The sequence below is a fragment of the Fulmarus glacialis genome, unplaced genomic scaffold (assembly GCF_000690835.1).
Source record: "Fulmarus glacialis isolate BGI_N327 unplaced genomic scaffold, ASM69083v1 scaffold47336, whole genome shotgun sequence".
Lineage (NCBI taxonomy): Eukaryota > Metazoa > Chordata > Aves > Procellariiformes > Procellariidae > Fulmarus > Fulmarus glacialis.
The window spans coordinates 19,653-44,404 of record NW_009218386.1 but is presented as its reverse complement, the minus strand read 5'-3'; the positions used below and the strand labels follow the sequence as shown (position 1 = coordinate 44,404).

The window sequence follows — 24,752 nt, the reverse complement described above, 5'->3', positions numbered from 1 at the left end:
GCGGGCCGGCCCGCCTGCCGGCCGCTTTCCCGCTGCCCTTTTCTGCGGGAGCGGTGCTGCGGAGGAGAGAAGACCGTGGGGTGCCTGGAGCGAGGGCGGTGCGCGGTGGCGGGGCTGTCTAAGAGAAGCTGCTGTAGCTCCGGAATGCTTTGGTTAAACTGACGCTAGTGAGTGCTCAAAGTGTAGATACTGCAGGCTTTTTGAAAACTATATATAGAATATCTACAGCAGCTATGAAGCAAATTAAAATCTGGTGAAGCTTTTAAAGCGCCTTGTAGCTGCTGCCTTTCATACAACCATTTCTGAATTGCTTTGTAGAAAACTCTTAAGCCTGCTTGCCTTAATAAGTAAAGGTAAGCTATGGCTTATTTTATCTGGAAGCCACACCAACCATGTTCCTGTTGCATCTTGTTTGCTTCTTAATTTTTTATGAATATTACTTTCTTATTTTGTTTCTTCATTAATGTGAATAGGAGATGGCTGTTATGGTAACTCGCAGTAAATGTGCTGATCCTGTAGTTGGATTTGCTTGTTGGGGTAATGAACTGTGTCATTTTTAGGTTAGCTTGCAACTTTGGGTTCTTCATACAGACAACAGTTTGCAAAGTTGGGGCCTTAAAGTTTATAGGCAGAGCAGCTGCCCAACAGGAAGTTAAATAATCAAAGTAAACAACTGAACAGGGCAAAATCCTTGCCTCCTGTTATTTCCATATATCCTGGGATATATGGAAAAAAACCAAACTTACCATATTCCGTTTAAGATTGCTTATCCCTCTTCTAAAAGAAAGTCTCTTTGATAGGGAGTAAGTGTGTAACAAGCTTTAAAATCATGCTGCAAATTTGTACCAACTTGTGCTTCAGGTATCAGAAGTTGTGGTTTGTTTGGTGGGGTTTTTTTTTTCTCCTTTACCTGAACTAGAAGATAATTAAAATAATTACTTAATATGATACTCTCTGAGGTCTGTGGAAGTACGTGTCTGACAAACCAAAGGAAGCTGCAGGGTCAGTGCTTCATTACAACTTCACGCATTTCAGCTGAAGTGTAGGGTCTTACGGGCTTAGCTTGGGAAGCAGTATAAAGTGTGTGCCTGAAGTAAAGAACGCTCTTATAAATGTTTCCTTTTTTGTGTGTGTACTGTTTCTTCTTTCAGACAAGCTTCCTGTGATCCTGGGTATGATAAAGGTTAATACTGTTAGATGCAAGTCAAATAGAAGAGGTTACAATGTAATATAAATTGTCTTACTATAAGTAGAAAGCCAATGGCAATTTTACTCAGACTTGGTCACTGCGATAGAAGGACTGGCTGTAAGGTAAGTACCTACAATTAAACTGTTTATAAAAATTCATTTTGAAACACACAAGCCTTGAAGTTCTCTTTGAATGTTTCCTGAGTAGAAAGACCAAGAATCTGAGGTGTGTATGTTTTGCCATCTTGTGGGCGTGGGGGTGTGTGTGTGGGTGTTTGTATTTTAAAAGTAATGAGTTACTGTGAATGTGAACACTACTTGTTTTCTGCCCTGGCTCTATCCAGCTATTGTGATATGACCACGTTTAAATGAGCAGGAGAAGTTAACCCAAGCTCTTTTTCTGAACTCAGATGAAAGGCGACTGTTGGACAGCAAGGCTGTCTGCTTTTGCTTTGTAAGAGTATATTTCTAAACTATGTTTGTGGAACAAAAACCTTCTGTTAATACAGCTTATTCTCCTTAGATGGCTTTTTCCTTTTATGCTTGCCCTCTTGTCTGATGGTGCTCAGGAGAAACGTTCTGGCTATGATAGTTTTTGTACCTTTGAATTGGCAATATGTTTGCCTTGCCCCTCCTCTCATCTCCTCCTGTCTGAAACTAGCTTTAGATTTTGTACTCTGAGCTAATGAAGCTCTGTTAAACAGCTGAAAGAAGATAATTTCTGTGAAGAGATCCTGAGTTTGTGTGTGAACATTGTGCTCTTGAGGAATTAGGCTACCAGGGCTTTCTTAGCTGTTGATACCTGCAGGGACTGTAGGAGTTTTTTCAACACAGGAGGGAGTAACTTACTGCTCTGTTTATCCAAATCCAATTACTGTAAGATTGTGAGATGTAATGAGGAGAATAAATATAATGAAAAAATATAATGAAAAAATTTCCACTACATTTTGGTATGGTTGGTTCAGGCTTTTAAAGATTCTGTTCCTAAAATTATAGCACTCTTTTTTTTTGGTTTTTTTTTTCCCAACTATTTCTTATGCTTTCCTCCTCCCTCCTTAGAAGGAGAAGGAGATGACTCCTGAATGAATGGGATGATAAATTCTAAATGTTCGGACAAGTGTATTAGTTTTGTACTGAAACTTTACAGAAGCTGGTAGCTATTATTATGAGCAAACCTGTATTTCTCTTTGCAATCTGCCTTGCCAGGCAGAATCTCTTGAGGTTAAGCCACAGATAACTACTTTGGCCTTTAACCATTAATATTTGAATTATCACAGAGGTGTTCTTGTCTTGTCATGGTACATCAGAGTATGAAGAATGCTAGCTACTTCATCTCCATTCATAATAACTGAAACGGTTGTTTCTAGTTTGCTTTTTCAGGAATATCTGTTGTAGGTTCTCAGTGAGCTTTTTTTGGGTGCCTCTTATTTAAAATAACTGTTCTGCATCCCACTACTGTTGGAATAACTGGGCATGCATGTTGTACCTTTGGGACCCCTGTTCTGATTTTTGTATATGACTTTCCTCCAAATTTCTGGTGGGTTGTATGCAATGTAAGTTCCCAAAACAGGGTGCTCTAATAAAAAGCTCTATTTCTGTCTTGAGTTCTGACCAGCAAACATACGAAATAACTTGGTAGTATGGCTCAAGAAATGCGTGACTGAAACTTCAGATTACTTTAGAAGTCAGCTGTTAGTATTGAGTAATCTCTGTATGAAATTTAATTTTGTTGTAATAAAGTTCCATATGAAATAAATATTAATTGACATCCCGATTACTCAGCTTCCTTGGAAAAGCTTAACTTCTCTCTAAAGCATTTTGCCCAAGTTAGGCAGGGGTGATGAGAAGATGACTGTCACTCTGTATTTTTTGGCTTTGTATTAATTAGAGGGCTGTATTATAAATGGCTTCAAGTACACAATTGTCTCCCTCCCTCTCTGTCCCAAGAGTGACATAATATTTGAAACACCATTAGAATTACAGGTAATGATGAAGTTTCTTTGAACAAACTTGTTTTGCAGCTTTCTTTCCTGCCAGGGGGTGTGAGTTATGTATTATACTGAAGATTTAAGTAGGGAGTGCGAGGGATCGAGTAACAAGTTTGTAGTCATGCTTCAAACTAATGAGTATTGAAGTATTTTTTCCATTCTAAATAAAGGTATGAAACATAATTAACTGTCTTATACTGTAATGGTGTGGTATGTGCTGGTATCTATATCTGTAGAGAAAGCACTCCTGGATCTTATGCTGTCTTTGGTTGTATGTAACATATTGGAAAGTCTGTGTATAGTACTAGACTAAGTAAAATCAACAATGAATGCTATGTGATTGTTGTTCTGACTATGGAGCTCATATGCTCTGTAGCATATCCTTGTAACCTTGACTGGGGCATTTACTGATGCATGCTACCACATGGTGTGCAGCTGACATGCAGGCAGGATAGAGGAAGGAGATTATATGTACTCTCAGGTGCTTGGTTAACACAAGCATTTCAGTGTAATGCATTTATCTTGGAAAACAAGTCACTGGATAGTGCAGAAATCTTTAAACTCCCTGTTGTTCTTCCAGGCTTTTCAAACGATAGTAAGTTAACAAAAGCACTGGAGAATAGCCAGTTGAACAATGCTGCAGGAATTAGCTTTTGTATTTTTTAACACCATTATGCTTCAGTCCTGAAGTCAATTATTCCTATTCCTCTTTACTATAGGGAACTTGACTGTCTGCTAATTCGTAGGTTGTCACCAATGAGTTGTTGTATTTCAAAGGGTTATAAATAAGCCACTACGGCCAAAGCTTCTTAATACAACTTGCAAGCAAAATCTGTCAAGAAGGACAAATCTACAATTTATAATAAGTTATGGTGGAAACTGAGAGTATTTTCAAATTCTATAGGTAATAGCAGGCTGTTCCACAGCTTACACACCTCAGGACTTGAGTTAACATAGATTCTCATTTTGAGTCTAGCTTTAGTGGCAATACTTGGTGATTTAAGGTTTTGACATGGTTTGTTATGTTGTTCTTCTCTGCAATCGTCTTTTCTAGGTATCTGCTGATTCATCTTTATTAGAATGCAAAATAACTGTGTTTTTTTAATTCAGCCATGTTTCTGGGAGGAGTAGAATAGAGTAACAGTTCTGTAACATGTGATAGCTTTGATCAGTCTCTCAGTTCCTTCTTGATACAGGTGGAGAACTGTTTTTATTTTTACTTTATTCTTTAAAAGGCATTTATTCTTTTGTGGTGAGGTTAAGCATCATTCACATATCACACTTCCGCTTTCCTGAACCTAATCTCTCTGTAACAAATAATTTCTATGCCATTAATCCTACCACTTTTTGTTCGGGGTTGTACTTATGTATGTAGTTGTGAGATTTAGTTGCCTTCCTCTGTTTTTCCTGCAAAGGGGAATATTAGAAAAAAGTCGCATATTCTACAGTTTATTGTATGTTCACTTACTGCAAACCTTGATTCCTTTACCTTTGTGTGTGATTAGTTAAAATTTTAAAGCTAGTTACTCCTTTAATTCTAAATAACTCTTCTGCATTGTGTTACATATGACATGCTAAATATCTAAAAATGCAGTCATTCCTGACAACATCACTTGGAGGGAAATAAGACTATCATGGCTGTAGAACTCTAATCAGAGAAAAGAGGAAACCATGTAATCTTACAGAAGAAAAGGTGACTCTTATATATAGGAGTGACTTGTTGCTTGCCAGTGGCTGACTCTGGGTTTTTTTGTTTATCAAAACAGATAATCTATTGTGCAAATACTTGGCTGAGGGTGGATATAATTGCTTATCGATCTTCAACCTGAGTATAAAGATACTTTTTCTTGTCCCTTCTCAGAATTGCTTATTGCTGATTCATTAGTTTAATTAGGTATCTTCCTTAGGTGTTTTTTTTAATATTGTTCATTTTTGAACTACTAACGATATGTGCTCAGCTTTCCAGACTAATTCACTTTTTCCTTCTCTTGGCCAGACTGTCATATTCACGAGAGTATGACATACTGTTTCGTGCTCTTGTAACAGGTACTTTTTTAGAGCTAAAGGAGATGTCTTAACCTGCTTATATGAGGAAGTTCTGGGCATCTCTTGGATTTCCCCTCTTCCTTCCGTATATTCAGGTTTTGTGTCCTTGTCTTTCTTGCTCGTTACAATTGGTATGAGGCTTGTTTTGGGCAGGTCTTGGCTGAAGGCCCGAGGGGGTGTGTGCATGTTGCAAAAGGAGGTGGGGAGGCACAGTGAGATCCTAGCTGAATTACGGGCAGCAGATGAGTGATTGTAAACTCCTATTTATGGCTATTCCAAACTACAGTTTTAGATATGAAGTTCTACTGTGTTATAAAAAGGTTTTTACTATGGTATTTGAGTTAAAGCCCAGAGTTCTTTAATCTGAAATTAAGGAATAATTTCTTAAAGCTTGACGTCTCTAGAATGTTGACCTATTGCACTATTTTGTCTACAATGACACTTTAGGAGATATTTTCCTAAAAATACAAAATGAATCTTTAACCACGGAATGATTGATGTTACAAGAGTGCTTCCCATCTTCCCTTTGCCTCTTTTACTGTGTAAGTGGAGAACGTAGAATGCCACAAGGTATTTCCAGATTAAAGGAGGAAAGGGACTTCTCAAGGCAACTGAATAAGTGTTGTTTGAGGAAAGTTAATTTTAATATGGAAATTACTATTCTTTATAGGATCTAACCCTCATCATTGAATGTGCATAGAGAAGATTGCTCTTCTACAGTTAACCCTAAAAACAATGTTTTAAAAAATTGCTCTTCGGTACTGTACTTACTTCAGATTCTGTCCTTTTTCATTCTTTTAATCTCTGCTTCTTTAGCTTTTGAGTCAGTTGAGTCTGCCAAAGAATATTTCTTGTTTCATTTTAAATCCCTACCACATCCTCTGCTACTTAAACTAGAATTCTAACCTACTCTTTTCTCTGTGGTATGCAGCCTTATCTCTTCTGGCAGCATCTTGTTTTGAAGATTTCACTGGTACATATAAAAGCTGCTTTAATGCCACCATTGTACTGAACCTTAGTTTTTAGCTTCCTATAGGCTTCCTTAATTTATGAATAAAATCATCAATGAATGTTGATGTAGATTTGTGACAGTTTGGAGAAGTAATGGAACTAGAAGGAAAGGCTTACTTTAGCTAGAAGTTAAAGATATTATCATAATGTTATCTTGAATATTTGAGAGGAGGAGTTGAGTGTTGTTTTTTTTTCTAGTTCCTGAAATGTAACTGTTCAGCCTCCTCTCCCCTCTGATTTTCTATTTACTGGTGTAAAGTTGCCAAGAAGCTCTTATGTTGAAGTACAAATGTAGCATTGCCCTGGGTATTGTGGATTTTTAGCACTGAATGTATGAGAATTTTCAAAAGTTGATAACTCTTACAGAGTGTGTAAGACTAATGACGTGCTTTGTCTTCATTTGACTGCTTTTTAGGTTTCAGAGTTTAGTCTGAAATGGCTCTGTGCCTTTCTTATCGTCATGTCCATGCGTGCTGTCAGGGAACTTCATAACCTGATACTTCTTATCACTTGGTGCAAAATGGGCATGGCTCTTCCAGAAGGCAGACCTACTTGCCTGGTGTATATTCCACTAGAGCTGATAACCCACTTCTTGTGCCTAAGGATTGAAAGGAAGTTTATCTCTGTTCTCCTGGCCTTTCGCACATGCAAACGCTTTTTCTTGTTGGTTAAAGCGTTCTGTAAACAATGATACAACTGTAAACCCTGCATGTTGCTGAGTAACAAAACAATTACCACAGCTTTTTTGAAAACAGTATTGTGGCAGAGCAAGACATTATGTGAGGAATGCTGGAATTAGAGGTTCATATAATTGTTTTAGGCTCTTCAGTCTTATTACTCTACATGTTTTTCATGTATACTGTTCCCTTAACGAGAGTGTGACAAGCAATGATATTGTTTGACTAATTGTCTGGAATTGTCCAAAAGGAAGAGTTCAAAGGAAAAGTCTTGTGCTTGTCTGCAACAAACATACTTATTTCTTTGTCTAAATCTTTATACCAAATTCCCACTCTTTTGCCTGTATAAAATTATTTCTGACATTTGGCAACTTTAGTTTTCCTGCAGAAAGAAGAACTTGTTACCTGGGAATTATTTGTCATATGTGAAGCAATAGACACGAGTTGTGGAAACAAAAGGCAGTCTGTAATGATGCACAGTTTGAAGCTATGATTAATAAGAGTGGGCTTGATACTAGCTGTGTAGTTCCTCAGTACTGTGGACCTTTGTACATCAATGAAACATGTTTTAAGATCCATCTGTCCTGTGCAGATGTTTAAGGGACTTGGAATTATTTTTTTGAGAGAGAGAACAGGAGAGGCATAAGCAAAAGAAATTTAAAAAGTGATGTCAAAATGCACTGAGAGAAATAGTCCACCCAGTGGATGGAGGGATCCATCTACTGTCTATACTCTTGATGGCCTGAAACGTGATATCTGTGAACATTCTTGCGAAGTCTGGCAGTTATCAGAAGCGCGCATTACTTTCAGCTTCTGCAGCTGGGGAAATGGTCTTCTCATGTATGCTTTTGTTTTAAACATCTTTTTAAATTTCAGTATTCAGCTGACTCTTCTAAAGATGAGTGGTGACCTGTAATGTAAATGTTTATTGTGTTTAATTGCCTGTAACTCTTACTTATATAGATGGAGCTGCCTGGCCTTGCTTTTGCTGTTTGGATGTTTATTTGCGTCTATGCATCTGTGGATGGCTATCCAAGTGGAAAAATAAGAGAAGCCTGTACTAGCATGATACCCTGTCATGGTAGCTCTCCACAACTGTCACCTGAGCACACCATTACAGTGAATGGGACTGAATTTAAACCAGGGGACAACATAGAAGGTATTGTGTCAGTTATAGCTGAAGAGTTTAATTTACTGTTTCTTTGTGTTGTAGCATGTCTTTACTCAGCTAGCTACGCTAGATCTATCTAAGCAATTGAATATTGTTCAGGTGATCCATTTAGCAATCATTCAGTCCTTGTAAAATGAGCTTCTGGTAATATTGTTGAAATATTTCATTCTTCCTCCAGAGAATATTTAAATTTCCTTTTTTTTTTTTTTCCTCTTGCTTCAGTTCATCTGTCTGGACCGGATTTTGAAGGATTTTTCATACAAGCCCGGGATGCAGAACATCTGGATAGCCCTGCAGTTGGTTCTTTCATGTTAGTTGACCGGAGACTTTCTCAGCTTCTGACATGTGGCCGTACCAAGGTATAGTCTAGTGTCTTAAAATGGGACATCAGGCACTGAGGTGTTTGTACTAGACCATGTCTGTAATAGGACAGAGCTAAGCTAATAGTAATCTTCTTTGAGCTCAGTAAATCTCTCAGAAAATTGGTCTAACTTGCAGTATAGAGGTGTGTCTCACTGAAACTCTGTCAGACTAGTCTTACAAGCCATTTAAACTATCTGGGTGGTAGAAGGCTATTGACTGCTGCAGGAATATGCAGCATTAGTAACGTAATTTCTACTTGTGCACAATGAATGTAGTGTATTCCTGGTTATTGTACTTAAAAAGAGGAGGGCATGCTCTATTTGCTTTGAAGAGGAGAGTTATTAATAATTTTCCATGCTTGTTAAGGACAGAGAAAATGACTTACAGCAAGGAAAGCTTAGGTCAGTTATTGTGCTAAACAAACACTAGAACAGACTATTATCTTTAGTGTTGCTCTGTCAGTTACTGTTAATGGAGCCCTCTTAGTAACAGGTTAGATCACAATCTTCAATATCCATTTTAGATAAATTGATTCTGCCTCATGTGTAAGAGATGTGAACTCTGACTAGTGTTTTAGCAACCCACTTGAACTTCATGAACATGTACAGTGTAATCTGAGCTGGTGTGGACAAAGTTCTCCATCTGCCTACATGTATTTTTTTTTTTTCTCTCCACTTTCACCACCTACCCCCCAGTGGCATCCAATTAATGCATTCATCTGTGCTGTAAAGCCATGGGGATGTCTGGGTTGTGCCCTCTGTGCTCTGAGGACTTAGTTCAGTGCTGTGTCTGATCTGTCTATCTTGTGCAAATAACTCTCTGACCCCAAGACTACTTTTGGTTTTTGTCCTTTGGAATACTAGTTCTGTTCTCTCTGTACAGTCATTGCACTGTCCCTTCATGCTCCTACTATCAAAAAATAGAGCGTTATCTCACCATTTCTGCATAAACGCTGCAGGGATCTCTGTCTCATCGCTGGAGTCTTCTGGATTGAAAGACCTCTGGTTGTTCCTTTTAGCCTTGAAGTTTGTTAGTACGTATAGGTTTCAGTAGTTGACTTCATCCGAGTTGATCATGACTGATTGGGGAAAAGCCAGCTGGACTGGGTCTGTGCAGTATAACAGTGCAGTGTCTGTTTAGGATTTAGCTGCAGCCTGTGATGACTGTATTAGCTGAAATCTCCTTAGTGCATATCCACCACGTAACTCTTGATGTGTGTATGTTTTCAGAATTCAGCTGTCAGTCACACAAGTAAAGCAAAAAAGAAATACATAAAAGTTTATTGGATTGCTCCTGGAGATGCACCAAAACATGTACAGTTTCTGTAAGTAAATCTAGTGTTCGTTCTAGTTTATTAAAATGCAAATAAGGTAAACCTGTACCATTGTCTGTGTCAAATATTGGCCAGCAACTGAAAAGTATCCTTGGACTAATGGCCTGAAAAGTTGGCACCTCTTGCTTGCTGTGGAGTCTACATTAATGCAGGCGCTTGTTCTTTAGGGAAAGCTTGGAGATGATTCGTTTGATTTTTGTGGGGAGGGTAGAAGGGGATTCAGAGACAGGTTTCTTTAGTATTTCTGCTCACTTCTCATGCCTGTAATATACAGTGTTAAGAATCTTTTTCTGCACTGCATACTAACAAAATGGTATGTATACCCTCCTGTTATACTGCTAACTTTTTGGGAACTAGTGGATAAAATCTATGCAACCCTTCTCTGAGCCTGTAATCCATGCCCCAGGCATGAATGTTTCTTATATCCAGTAGAGCATGCAGTAGTATGTTTTAAAATTATTCTTCCACTGAGATTTCAGATATTTTCCTACTTTAATCCCTAAAGTGGTAGAGGTCTGCATAAAGATGGGGGTTTTACAAAGAAGTTGAACAAACTATAGAAGCTTTTCTTTTTTTTTTTTTTTTAAAGTAACAATCAGCTGTTGATGTATATGTCTGTGTGTGTATTGTCTTTTTTAAGAGCCACAGTTGTGAAGAAATACAAGACTTTCTGGGTGAAGATTCCTGGTCCTGTTGTTTCTCAGCCTCATGCACCGTCCCCAACAATACCCTTGCATGCAACATCAGAGGCTATATCAACTTCACACCCGGTTTCCTACTTATCAAAACCAGTAAGTAATTATAAACCTAAATAATGCTATCTTTAATGCTTGTGATTAATGGAATTTAATGAAATCACATTGGTACAGCTTATTGACAGAAAGGGAAAGATGATGGATGAGTAACTTGGATATTAGAGACCAAGAAGATAGACAGCTACCTTTTTGTGTTAGTTGAGTTGCCTGAACTTGTGTGGGTTAAATGTTGTGACACCACACATGGGTCAAAAGGTTGACAGACCATTTGGAACTTAATGGTTGGAAATATTACGCATACCTGGGAAGAGAGATGGGAAGCTCTGGTCTTGACTAATAATTTCCTATTTAGTAACTTCAGGCTCAGAAACTTCCTTCTATGAGTTCATCTGTGTTACTGACTTCCATTACTGATTCTTGAATGGATTGAGCAAGCATCACTATTTGATCCAGAATAAGTGTGACTTCTAATCCATGTATTTTCTCATTGTGTATCAGTGGAGTTGCTACTTTAAAAAGGAAACAAAAAGCTGGTCTTCCCTTCTTTTCTCCCTCTTCCTATCTCTCTGAAAATCAAACCAAAGGAAGTTTCTCTAAAGTTTTTACTTTCTTTTCAGATTTATTCTATTATAATGTCTTTAAAGTGAAAATTCAACTTGAATAAAAGTACAGCTTGGAACTTGCCATCATTTTTCCTACTAGTCCTGGGGTAACTGTAGGGATGGGTTAAGAGATTGGTATGTAGACATAGATGGCATTTCTTTGCTGTTCCTTGTATGCTTGCTCCTAGAACGGAGTAGAAAGGGAGGAAAAAGAGGGAAACGCTTGTTGCTTATGACTTGTTTGTTTGCTTAATTGTCTAGTTTAATGCATCAGGTTGTGGAAGTATGAAGTTCTGCATTAGGAATCCTTCAAACTGTGATCCTGAAAGTGCTTCCTGTTTTTTTCTATCCTTCCAACAAGAGAAGAGTTCAGTATTTATTGAAATGAGTGGTCCAAGTGAAGGATATTTAGCATTTGCATTGTCCCATGACCAGTGGATGGTGAGTTTCCTATTCTACTTCTTTAGCTGCTTTTGTGATCTTAGTAAAGTTTGAATGGTACACTAGCAAAACATGCATATGGAAAACTGACATGCTGCTGGATGTCACACAAAGTAACTTCTCTCCCTTAGTGCTGAAGCACAACTTGCCTTTTTAAGGTGGATATTCAGTTTTAGCTCAAGACTGACTATTTGCAGATACCTGTCTTAACAGAATCCAACCTGTCTGATTGCACAGTAGCTGACTGGAATTTCTGGTTAGATCAATCTATCTTTGTTACCTAGACAAAAACCCTCGCCTGTCAGAAGCTGAGTTGCTAAGCTTTCTGAAAACCATTTGCATTTCTTCATTGTTTGTACAGGAGTGATGCCATTCAATCTTAAAAAGTGTTGAGAGATCCTTTTTTCTAATAGCTGTTAAAGTGAAGGGGCGATGTTATTGACAAATGCATAATCCATAAACTAACTGTTGCACAGAGGAGATGATGTTTATATTCATGTCCCTAGTGCAAGAACACTTGGTTCTTAACAATACTTTGTCTTTACAGCTATGAGGAAAACCAACTTCTAACTAAAGAGGGTTTTAAAATAATGTCAACATCCATCTCTGTCTTATCTGGTTAATTTAGTAAATTCTAAATAATTAAATAAACTTCTGGTAATATGGTTGTTACCCTGGGAGTGGGGGGAGTGTAAATCATAGATGACACATAGTAAGGCACATTGTTTGACTTAATGTAGCTCTTCTGTAATACCGAAGTGTTTGAAAGCTGGGAAATAATAGCTTGACAGCTAGAGAAATCTCTCATGTCTTGTTGCATATATTAAATCAAAGAGCTTTTGGAGACTGCCAGTAGGGGTTTTTATTGGTCTATACCTTTTTCTTTTAAACTCTTCAGGGTGGTGATGATGGATATCTGTGCGTTAATGAGGATCACCGTGTTCACGTAAGCACTGCCTATCTGAAGGGGCGAAATCCTCCTGTTTTGGATTCAGAGGTACGTTTGAAAACAACTAAGACACTTCCACAAATGTAGGTTTGAAGTAATGAATGGTATGCTGCTGCTTTGTGCTTTTATTTTTCACAGCAGCTGTAAATAGTAAGGTGGATTCATAATTCTTCAAGGTGAGATTGGTTGGGCTCTTACTTCCTACTGTTACCTTTGGAAGTCTAAATTTTATTTTTAAAAATAAGTCATGTGGTGGGAGCTTACTCTATTCAGGAACTTTGTGCCCATTACTCTGTCCCTTTGCTAGGGCTGCAGTTGCAATCTATATATCTTGGGTTAAAGGTTGGAAGGGAAGGGGAGATCGTTACGAGCTGGAAAAATTGGTGGTGATAAGTCCAATCCTTGTGTTGCTGTGTTGACTTATTGACATACCTTCTAAGTTGGTATGCAAGAGGTTTTTATACCCCGCTCCGGTCATTGCTGTTCTTTTTTTGTGCACCAGTGACACTCTTGTCCTTTGCAGGGTTACTGTTAAGCCAATTACTCCGCCAGTCTGAAAAGACTGGGTATTAAATGTCTCCTGTTTCACAGAATGCTCTTGAAGATGTGTCATGGAGGCTTGTGGATGGTGTTCTTCAATGTTCTTTCAGAAGGAGTATTCGTCTTCCTGCTTATAAAGGGAGATTTAATCTGGATGGCAGTTACTACATCTTTCTGGCAGATGGGGAAGCTAGTGAAGGTAAACTTGACTTGCATGTGGCTGCTTTTCTTTGAACAACTCTAAATGATTTAGTAACCCTTATGCAAGATATGGCTTAGCTGAGAATTAATATCTGAACTAAGGTTTCCAAGTTTGAGGTGCTCAGTCTAGTCATCTTTACTGCCTTTTTGGATCATGGTTTTGCTTTTGGAAGTTACAGTAAACTTACTCATATATGTGTGTTGTATGCCCGCTTAATGCTAGCAACTGTTAGCTTATTGAGAGCTGGCCACATCTTTTTGAAATGGAGACTAGCATCAAAGGGAATTATTCTTCATTACTTGTGTTGTAGTGGAGAAAGCTATTTTCTGTAGAGGGGTGAGTTGGTTCTTGTACATTAAGTATGCAAGACAGCTTAGATGACATCTTAGGTTCTTACCATATTGTATGTCAGAAATTTAGTTTGTGTGATTATGCTTAGTGGTTACAACAGGGCTTGCCTTCATAAATAAGGAGTGGGCACACTTACAAGTGCAGTGGCTTTCATCAGCCGTAAATAAACCACTTTATGTCACTGCTTAGGTGGACTAACATACAAACATCGTCGTCAGCCTCTGATCACCAATGGAATATACAATGTCACAGGCCTTCCTCAGGATATTGGAGGTTCCCGGTCCCCACGACTTATGAAGGCTCATGGTAAGGTGCAACTTCTAGTTTTGTCTTCCAGTTCTAGACTTGCTGAAACTGGAGAGTTAAGTTTTCCTCATTATTTCAGAGTATTGCCTCTTGTCTTTCTGGCACTCATGTTATATATACTGTTGGCTAGCAAGATCTGAGACTGTGAAGACAGAGTAAAGTTATTAATAATTTTTCATTTCAAGAACAGTGTTGTAACATTCTTTTTGCCCAGGAAAATGAACCTGCATTTGCGTTTTCTCTTAAATTTATAATTAGGACTTGTTTCTGTTTACCTCTTTCTGGTTTAATTTGTTCTAGTTGCATTATTGGTTTAATTCTATTTGAAATGAGAAACCCCTCAACTGACGGTCCAGAGCAGTTGAAGTTAATGACAATTTTTTTCTCTCATGGTACTGGATTTTTAAAGCAGGCCCATGATGAGAGAACTATCACTCATTTTTTGTCAAACAAACTGTAAGAAATTTCATCCTCTGACGTCTAAGTTGGTGACAGAACAGCATCTCTCACCAGTAGGTACTGACTGTACTGGCGCATATGAAATGTGCAGTAGCCAGAGCTGCTCTGTTGTGCTGTGTGGGCATAGTATGATTATCGTTTATATGAATGTTTCTGCCTTCTAGCAAGGTAAATGCTGTAAAGTTGTAGTCTGAACCAGGTGATTAAAAACTTATCACTGGTATATTCTGACCACAGGCATACGGACTAAACTGTTACACAGTCTTTGAAGCTGTATTCATATGCAGCTAAGTTACTCATGTATACTTTGGTGGTTGTTTTTTTTTTTCCCCTCGATTTTTCAGGAACGCTAATGTTTGTTGCTTGGATTACCACAGTTAGTATTGGTGTTATTGTTGCACGATTCTTCAAACCTGTCTGGTCTCATTCATTCCTGTTTGGAAAGGAGATGTGGTTTCAGGTGGGCAAAATCTCCCCGTATCTCCAGGTGTATTTTCTAGCTTTATTGTAAGCAGAATTATAAACCTACTAGAGCCAAGAAATAGGAGATTCAACCTGGTGTGATTTTAATCTTTATTTAATCTTATAAAATGGAACAGTTACAAATCAGAAGTTCACCTACTTTACTAGTAAAACCAAAGTCTAAAGAGGACTCTAAGAACGTCTTTAACTGTAGATCTGATAAATGTATTTTAATGGCATATTAAGAAAGCTGTAGTTTCTAAAAGCAAGCTTAACTTTTCTAGGTGCATCGTATGCTTATGTTGACCACAGTCATGCTTACAAGCATTTCTTTTGTATTGCCTTTTATATACCGAGGAGGTTGGAGCCAAGTAAGTGTGTGCTTTTGTTTTGTTTAACTCAAATGTAAAGGATGGACTGAATGAATGAGAAGGAGGTCCACTGATGACTAACATGTTACAGCTGTGCCGAGGAAATTGCTGTGAAAGCTGTCCTTAAGTAGGCTGATTTCAAATCCTAGCAACACAGAAGAAGAATGTTGCCTCCTTTAACTACAGTTGAAAAACTTCAGTACTTTCCTTCCTCTTTCTCCCAAATCAAGTTCTTGCTCACAGTTTCTTTATGTACTAAATCAGTCATCTTCCCATTTCCTTAGAGAACTTGAATTATTAATGTGGTAAACCTGCTGGGAATAAGTGTTGTTATGAACTTGGACTTGAGTAACTGTATCCAGTTATTAAACTTAGTCTGTAACATTAGATAGATAGAGATGGTATACCTGTTGCTGTCACCTGTATAGTATTTGGTGCAAGGTGATTTCAGAAATTGGAAGGTCTAGAGAGTATCTGAACTAAAGGTGGTAGAAGAAGTTGGTCACAGGTATGAGCTAGGAAAATTGAATAAAACGTTCTAGGGTTAAGATTAGAACAGAGAGGGTGAGAGGGGAGACCTGGGATGAGTTATGAAATAGGCCTCTCCTGAAGACACAGGATTGAGGATGGAGAGCTTGGAGCATAGCTTCTACAGTCATATTGCTCTCTGCTCTTCAGCTGGTAGAATTTCTCAATACACCGAAAAGGTGGGACAAACCCTGGGCAGATGTACTGGAGTCTCATGCTGCCAAGGAGAACCATCTCCATCCAGCTGCAGGGCAGCTTACTGTGTCCTGTCGCCTCTGTCAGTCTAAACAAAGTGCTGCTCCACCATTGTAACTTACTAATACAAGCATAAATAAAATTATCAACTTTTTTGTATTTTTTCTATGTCTTTATATAGATATGATATTAAAGAAAAATGTCCTGTGTTTAGCAAGCAGGTTTTCATCCTTATCTCGGCTGTACCGTGATGGCTCTGACAATCTTTCAACCACTTATGGCAGGTTTCAGACCATCTCGCCATGCACCAAGGTACTTACAACTAACTCATTAAGTTACAGCCACAGGAATTAAATACGCCTGTTTGTTTAAAAATTCTTTTTACATTGTTACCTACTTTAAAGATATCTTTCCAATGTTCTTTGATTTTCCCCCTTCGCCCCCCCCGAACTATGTAACCAATAAAATGCTTTTCATTGTTTTGTAGAAGGCAATTGTTTAACTGGTTTCACTGGAGTACTGGTACAACAGCTAGAATACTAGCTGGTGAGTAGAAGTAATAGTTGTAACTCCCTTTTAAGTGATTTAAAGGAACTTTGTTCATTGTCTAGGCTATTGCTTGTTTAAAACATCTATGGACATCCAGTCCAGGCATCTCTGAAGATTCTTTTTCTTGCTGTCCATCTTCTGTGTGAGTTTTAAGTGGCCATCAGGTACAGCTTTAGGGAGAAAAAGTGACTATGTAAAACCAAAGAGATTACAGACAAATCTGAAAGATCTCTGTAATGAGGACCTGTTCTTGAGCAATTTCTTTTTGTCTTGGAAGATTTGAGGATAGTGTTCTTACAGTAACATAGTTCAATGTTATTTAATGGGGAAGGGGAAACTCACAGAACCAGAAGCTGGGCTTAATTCTATCAATAGTGACAAGTTTTCACAGACAGCTTAAGGACAAATGATGCGGTGACTGTGGTCTTGTTGGTAGAGTCACAAATGCTAGTGTTTGTGTGACTGGGATGTGATAGGGCACTGAGCAGGATGAAAATTATCTTGGCTTTCTCCTTTCCTCCCTGCCTTCCCCCTCACACTGCCAAAAAAAAAAAAAAAAGCTTTTAGCTGTATGGACTCCTTTAACCTCATTCCCCAAGCAGTTGTAGGCAGTTCATGGGAAATCTATTGCCAAAGGTGTTGAGATCATTTTTTTTAATTACCCTTACACACACACAGAGCACTCTTAGTGTCTTTCTATCTTGTTTTTACTGACTAGTGGTGACTATGTTTTTGGGAATGGATCTACCAGCACTTGACCTACCAGACCCATGGGACACCTATACAATGATTGGTTTTGTAGCTTGGCATGTCGGTATTGATGTTCTTCTGGAAATACACAGCTACTGTCTCGTACGTAAAGGTACAAACCCAACAAAACTCCTGTTGTTACCTTGCTGAGGATTGTGCAAAAAATGTAACAGTGGAGTGAATTTCAGGAGGTGTTCTTTGGCCTCTAACTTGGAAGCGGAAAGGGAATAACTCTCAAGTAATGGTGTCATATCTTCTGAACAAACTAATATGGGACTAAACCAGTTTTCAAGACCAAAGTGTTCTAGGAAAATTGTTTTTGTGCTATTTTAACTAGTAGCCTCTTATTTCTCAAACCACAGTTCATAGGTGCAGACTGAAATGCATAAGTGTTTTCTGAGAATCTATCGCTGTTTGCCATGATTTTGATCCCAGGTGGGTAGGTTAAGTCCAGGTTAATTCATGCAGATTCAGTCTGCATTTTAGTGTGACAAATTGCTGGTATGAATGGCTGCTATTGCATGAGCAAAATGATCAGAAACTTGAGCATAAACACTTGCAATTTTGAGTGAACAGGGGAATGAAGGTGAAATCCTGACTCCATGTGTCTAGTGAAGAGACTGGTAGTAACCTCACTGGAAATTCTTAGCTTCACTGGATGGTGTCACTGAGAGGAGGTAACTGTAAACGACCTGTATCTAAGGCAGAGATGAGACATCTGCAGAACTGAAGAAGCATGATAAGTTAGGACACTGTGTAAGGTGGCACGTTGAGAAGGAGTGATTATAAAAGATGTGAATTTAAATTTAACTGCAGTAATTACTTCCTAGAAATAGAGAAATGAACCTGAAATGTTTGAATGATGAATGTTCTCATGTTGGTTAATGGAAAATACTTCTTAATGAAATCTGGTTATCTTAAAATGAAAAGGAAAAGGTTTTATCTAAAACAAATGTTTTGTTCAGCTCAAAACTTAGTGTTTTGATGATTCGCCCTAGCAAAAGAGACAAAATGTTTTGCCACTTCAGTGTCCAGAAGTTACTTCTTGTAGGTCAGGTCCAGAATAATTTTTCACTTGTGCTGTGAGCATGATAGTACAGGTCATGAAATGTCAAGTGCGGCTTGCAAGTGCTTTTCAAATTTGATGCTGTATGAGACTTAGTTACTTAGTCACAGGATCAAGACTTCTGCAGTATAAAAATTAAAAACCCCCTTCCTCTTAAGAGCAGACTTAACTTTTTTTTTTCTTTCCACTAACAGTTGAAGTCATAGAGGATGACAGAGTACAGATACTGCAGTCACTCACATCTGCAGAAGCAGAGGTAAGTCACAATTTTGTAAATAACTACTATGAGATGGGATGGTTCTTTGTTTAAACCAATAAAGAGATTGATACTTCTATGGCTTTTCTTCCCCTTCTCTTGCAGGGTCGTCTGTTTAAACAGATTGTGTTAACCATCTATGTCTGTGGAAATATAGTATTCCTCACTGCCTTCCTGGCAGCAATCAACCAAATATGAAATAAGTTATTGAGAATTTTGCGATGAAATATTGTGCAGTTGAAAAACCTGCAAGGAATGCTTTCTATTACAACTTTCCCTCAACACCTCCCTGAAGATGTAACTGAAGAATAATAGCACATGTGCATCATGCTTCGTGTTAGGGAGAACTTGAATTCAAATCTATAGAAGGATGCTGCAGTCCTGCAAAAGCTGTCTTCTGATAGGACTTTTAATGGGAGTCTTTGCCTGAGTAAGGAATGAAGTCTCTATTTTTTAAGTGCAGTAATTAACTTGGTTGAAGCTTATAGGTTAAGAAGGCTGAGAAGATGTGCTGAAAATGCTGTTTTGATAGTCAGTTCTCTAAACCTTTTGTTAATATTATTGGGAAAACTGGAAAGATTGATCAGAGTCTTATCATATCTGTTCAACTTTACTGTGTTCTAATGGCATGTGATGTTACAACTTCCTGCTCATGACAGTTTTGTGCATTAAAAAAAAAAATCTTGGTGAAAAACTGTCACAAGTGCAGGTTGATGCATGACCCAAATGCTGTTGTCTATCTTTGCAGTTAAATGCAAAAAATATTCTCTCTGCTCTAAGAGCAGTACGCTTACACAAGCATATGGGTTTGGGAACTTCAGTAAAACCACCTTTTACCTCTCTCAAAATACTGTTCTGTCCTGTCCACCTCAGTGCTTCTAAACCATAAAGAGAAAACATGTTTGCAATATAAGTGCATTAAACCCAGTTGTACTTATCCAAAACTCAAACAGGAAGAACCTACTTGTGTGTATGGATTTCTGTGTTTTGCTGTCTTTGGTTGCTTGTGGCTTCTGAATTACTTTTCTGTGAGAATAAGAAGGATTTATGCCACCTGATGCTTAAATGGAAGTGAAAATACTTGCTCAGGAATGTTGCAGTTGTATTTGCACTATTGAGCAAAATGTGGATTAGGAGTTGGTTTGACTTCAGGAAAAGCAGCTTCTGTTAATGTTAAGTGAGAGTCCTTTGAGCTGGCATATCTAGGAGGCAGAACTGTCTTTATAAAAATATGAGAGGGCATTTTTTTAGTCAACAAAATATTTATCTAAATATATGAACTACGTGCAGGGAATGGAAAGAGGCTCTAATATTTAACTTTTTTTGTTCATGGTTTGCCTAAGTATGGAAGGATACTCTTGAAATGGCATCTCAGAAATGAACCCTTAATATGCTTCACGTTTGTTTTTTGCAGCTCTGAACAGTTTGCTTCCACACTTCTTCATTTTTGATACTGGAAAGTACTGATTTTTAGTTGTAACACTTCAAAATATGTCTTCAGTCTCGGGCTACTAAGCTAGCTAGGAATAAAGGTGTTGAGTATTGGATAGAAAAGTAAATAGTGAGGCCTGGCTTGGTGTAGACTATTATAGCAACATCTCTCTGCTACCTGATGGCTAGCTCTGAAATACTCGTACATGTGGGTGAGGTAGTGGTTCTCTCAATTTACTAAAGCTGTCTATTTCTGTGTCTTCCTCCACCTCCCCAAATCCACAATGCAGCCCGTTGCAGGGACAAGTTATACTCAGAAAGCTACAAGTTTGTAGTCAGTGATCTTCCTTTTCACTGCTCAAATAACTGGTTTAGCTATATAGAGCTGGGATTCATCCCTTCATCAGTGGCAGCAGCAGCAAAATGCAATTGAGTGTAAGTTGAATCGTCCCCTTTCCTCCTGGAAGCTGGAAAAGTCATGTGCAGATTGGGAAAGGGGGACTATGAAGAAATATGGCAAAACCCAGGCTGAAGGGCAATATGGCTGATTGTGTGTGGGTTTGTGGGTTTTTTAGAGACCTCTGACCTCAAAAGCCTGGGAATCACAGGCTCATCTAGTGTTAAAGTTTTGGGGGACTCTTTTGTATACCATGAGTTTATAGAAGAAAATCTCTCAACCTAGGCACAATTAATGGCTTTTTAAATTAAAGTCAATGCCGGATTCTGTCTGTAATACAATAGCTGTACTATGTGTTGTTTCATTTGCATGTGACAATGAACATAGGGTTTTTAAAACATGAATGGAAATATCTTAATAAAATTTTTTGTCTCTTTTAGTAAGGTGAAAACACTATTAAATAGAAACTAGAAAAGAATAGTCTTGCCTAGCAGCAAAATGGATTGTCTGTTTTCTTTGTAGATATAGTTTTGTAAATTAAAGCTATCTAAATGCTTCCTGGAGAAACTCTTCTTGAAATTAAATGTTAAAATGGTTTCTCTCTGTAATGCAGACTTTCTTTTCCCCAAGAAGAAGGGCGGGGGGGAAATCCTTGTTCCACATCTAATACAGCTTTAAAGTTGGCAAAATTGTCAGTTGCTCTTTGGATAACTTGTTCCTTCCCAGTGCTAGCAATATTGCATAGTTTCTTATGTGAGGCCTTATGTGCAGTATTGTAACTTATTGATGGACAGACTTGTTAATTTTGTGCAATGTTTGTTCACAGCACCACCCCTGCCTTCTTCCTGCATGACTAGTAAGAGGAAGCAATGTGTCATTGTATTCTAATGACTTCCAAAATTTCTGGTATACTCCTTTGAAAAAAAGAAGAAAAAAGTCTATGGAAGTGTTTGATATCAGGAGGAAAATAGGTGACAGGCAGTTTGGTTCTAGAGGCACTGGTGGCTGCTGTTTTGTTTTGTTTTTTTTTTTTCTTGAATGATAAAATATTGTATAGAAGAAAATTCCCATTACTTTGCTCCATAAAGGAATCCCACTGAAGTCAAGAAAACTTCACAAGAAGAGATCAAGAAGGTTTCGGTGTTCTTTTTTACTCTTAGATTAAACTTGTGATGACAAATCATCATTAGCATATTTCTTTTTGGGTTCTTCTAGACAGTACTCTACTCCCAGTCAAGTAGAAACTTGTAATCAGTCTCACAACAAGTAGTTTACTGTTTTGATTGAGTTTTTAGGTGCAGCCTCCCAATACTGGTCATCTGCTCTTGACTTAACTACAAATCATGTTTCTTGCATGTGTTTTGAACAAAAACTAACTGATGCAGATAGCTCAAATGCAATGGAATTCACTGCTACTTTGCTTCACTTGAAATAATTTTTTTGCTAGCTGACATGCAGGCTGCAGAATGAACTAAGAAAAGGTGTGCTTTGTTTCTCTTCCTTACACTGAATGCTACACTGTTTTCTGTTTTGTTGAAAAAGATGGGGAAACTTCATATTCAGTGTAATAATGCCCATCTTTTTCCTTTACCCAGGTTTGGGAAGGCTAGAGAGAGATTGCCTGCCTTTTGTTTTCAATCACGGTTTGTAACGCTACGTGGCGCTCTTGTTCAAATAACAGCATTTTTATTTTGCTTGCTTTCTTTAATTTGTCAGTAAAAGGTTGAGACTTCTAAAGGATGTCCAAACCAGGAAGTGTTCCTAGATGAACTAATCAAAAAAAATCTCAAGCTTTATTAAGAAACTCCATCTTTCAATTCAAGCCAGTTCATACAGATAGACATTATGAAATGGGTGTTTACTTGATGTCTATGCTTAAGCTTTTGCTTGAACAGTTACAGCCTGTTTTCTTTTGTCATGTGTGTAAACTGTGTTCTATGTGGGTACATCCCTTTCCAAACAACTTAAGATGAATGGCAATCATCGAAGTAAAAACTGCAATCTTCTGCATTTCAATGCAGAAATTAATGTCTCGGTGATTTTAGACCTTCAGTGCAAGCTGAAGTAAGAAAGACTCCAAGTGAACAGAAGGATGGTTAAGAGGGATGATCTGCTAGTAATTCTGAGAAATTCTTTGCTCACATCAGTCTGATCCCAACTTCTCTAAGGGGTATGTGTGAAGGGGGGAGCTCTTGCATTCACTTACCTGAGGGAGTGGCGTAGCAGAATCGGCACAGGACAAGTGCTTCAGAACACGCTTGGTACCATCTGTTTTGGCTCATACATGAGTTAATTCAACCACTGTATAGCTTCTAGTGGTCTTCCTTGTGCTGTGCAAAAGTGACTTTACATATTGCAAACCTCAAAAGCTGAACATCTGTGTCGCACTGAACCAGGTATCTATGATAGTCATCCTGGAGAAATGATACTGCACTAAGAGGGACTCTGGCTTTGGCTTTGTTTCAGAGAGACTTTCGTGTTGCTGGACCTTAGAAATCATTTGGCTTTAATGATGAATTGGAATTTTGCATGGCATCTGTACTGACGTGTGAAAAAGGTGATTTACCTTCTTGTAATTCTGTTCTTGTTGATATGGGATGTGGGAAAGCTCTGGGCTGCAGCATTCAGATGATGAACATCCCTGCTTCCCAGAAGCACACAGCTCTTGAATGCTCCATCTTGTGTCTCTGTTCCTCCAAATTTATGATCTGATACTCGTGTTGCTACATAGCTAGTGTATTACTGTGGGGACAGATCAGATTCATCTGGCACAAGCCGAATAGTTTTAATATGCGACATCAGAATTGTCACGTGTCAAAGCAGAGATCTACTGAGCCTAGTATTACCTCTAGAAGTGGTAGTAATGAGTGCTTAGGGCAAGAGACATAACAAGACTGCAGTGATATTTTCTCTTCCCAGCAAGATTTCCTTGCTACTTGCCAGAATCTGTGCAAGGATTTCCTGAGCTAGAAACTGCAGCTGGACTGTGGACTTTTGTAGTGATTGAATTTTATTTATGACATGTACAATGAATTATTAAAAAAAAAAATCTGTTAATGCTTTTGCCCTCCCATTTAATTAGTCACTGGGAGAAAGCGCTTCTTGTTTTTGTTTTAAGCCTGCTTCTTGATGCCATTGTTTAATGACCTGTATTTTGTTTTTACCTTCCTGCCTTTATCATAGTTCTCTAAGCCTCTCATGTCTGTGCCTTACTGTCTTTCTCCCTGTATGACTGCGGCTGTATTTAGCCATTTCGCACTTCTGATAATCTTCATTACCCTTCTCTATTTGTGTCTTCAGAGATGGGGTGACCAAACTCTACTCAAGTTGTAAATATGAAGTGCTATGCCATAGTTGTGTTTTGATTTGTTTTCCATGCCTTCCCTAATGAGTCCTAAAGCTCTCATTTTCATGGCTTCTGAGCATGGAGTTGATATTTTCAGAGGACTATCTAAAATAATGCCAAGGTGTTTTGCTTCCTAGCCAAGAGGTTCATAACACCAATTTAACAGCTACTTCTTGTGCTCTGTGTGGTTAGTGTTATTTCTATTTTTTTAAATTACTTTTCATGTATTGGTAGTGAATTTCACTATGCATTCACTATTGTGAAGTCTGTCTTCAGTCGCCTTTCTTCTAATCTACTTTGAATAAGACTATGTTGGCAGCAGCATTTTTGCCCCCTTTTTCAGATCATTTAAGTTTGATAGCACAGGTTACTGGGGAAGGCAGGGGATGAGTGTCCATAGCAATCTGCCGCTGTTACAAAAACTGCTCATGACTACTTCATATCACTCTCCTACTCTCTCACTTTTTGGTGTATCCTGTTAAGACCCTTTAAGAAGATGTAAAAATGAAAGAAGAAAAAAAAAAGGAGTTGAAGGTAACTCCCTCTGCTCTCGGAACCAACAAATAACAGAAGAAACATAAGGAAAAAAAACCACTATAAAAACCAAACAAAAACCCCAGGATAGAAAAAAACACTATAAAACCCAATAAAAAATCCCAGGATAGACATAAAGTTTAATATAGTTAAATTTATTTGTTCTTATCTACTATTCCACTCTCCAGGTAACCATCTCTGACAAGTCCTAAAACTTGAGATTATTACCCACTTCAGACTGGGAGCCACCAAATGTTTAGAGGCTACAATTCAGCTGATTACTACCATTGTGCCTCAATATGAGGTAGTAGCTTCAGTTTCTTGCTTTGAAAGGAGGAATGCCAGCAAAAAAGTTACGTTTTGGTTTTTTTGCTGGTGCATAATTTGAGTCAGCTGTATTAGAATAACACAACCTGAACTTTCTGTTTAGTGATTCAAACCAGGCTAAGACCTGGCAAAATAAGCTATTATACTGATTTGAATAT

General features: G+C 38.1%; 1 protein-coding gene across 2 annotated transcripts; it reads left to right on the top strand.

Annotated features, from left to right (window-relative positions):
• The first annotated feature begins 1,260 nt into the window (after positions 1-1,260).
• FRRS1 (ferric-chelate reductase 1) lies at positions 1,261-18,757 on the top strand. 2 transcript variants are annotated; one of them, XM_009580027.1, is made up of 17 exons: positions 1,261-1,311; positions 6,154-6,195; positions 7,874-8,069; positions 8,304-8,440; positions 9,674-9,768; positions 10,418-10,568; positions 11,396-11,575; positions 12,474-12,572; positions 13,116-13,263; positions 13,807-13,923; positions 14,727-14,842; positions 15,129-15,215; positions 16,153-16,250; positions 16,426-16,484; positions 17,206-17,349; positions 18,498-18,559; positions 18,665-18,757. In XM_009580027.1, the coding sequence occupies exons 1-17, from the start codon at positions 1,261-1,263 to the stop codon at positions 18,755-18,757; spliced, it is 1,875 nt and encodes a 624-aa protein (XP_009578322.1). The 2 variants fall into 2 exon arrangements, with proteins under 2 accessions (XP_009578322.1, XP_009578323.1); XM_009580028.1 differs by lacking the exon at positions 6,154-6,195.
• Positions 18,758-24,752: the final 5,995 nt, after the last annotated feature.

What these genes read in the sequence shown, in the direction of transcription:
- FRRS1 (XM_009580027.1), top strand. Translation starts at nt 1,261, where the DNA reads ATGGCAATTTTACTCAGACTTGGTCACTGCGATAGAAGGACTGGCTGT. An exon ending in CTCCTGTTTTGGATTCAGAG is followed by an intron (nt 12,573 to 13,115) that starts GTACGTTTGAAA and finishes CCTGTTTCACAG; the next exon opens with AATGCTCTTGAAGATGTGTC. An exon ending in GAAAGGAGATGTGGTTTCAG is followed by an intron (nt 14,843 to 15,128) that starts GTGGGCAAAATC and finishes TAACTTTTCTAG; the next exon opens with GTGCATCGTATGCTTATGTT.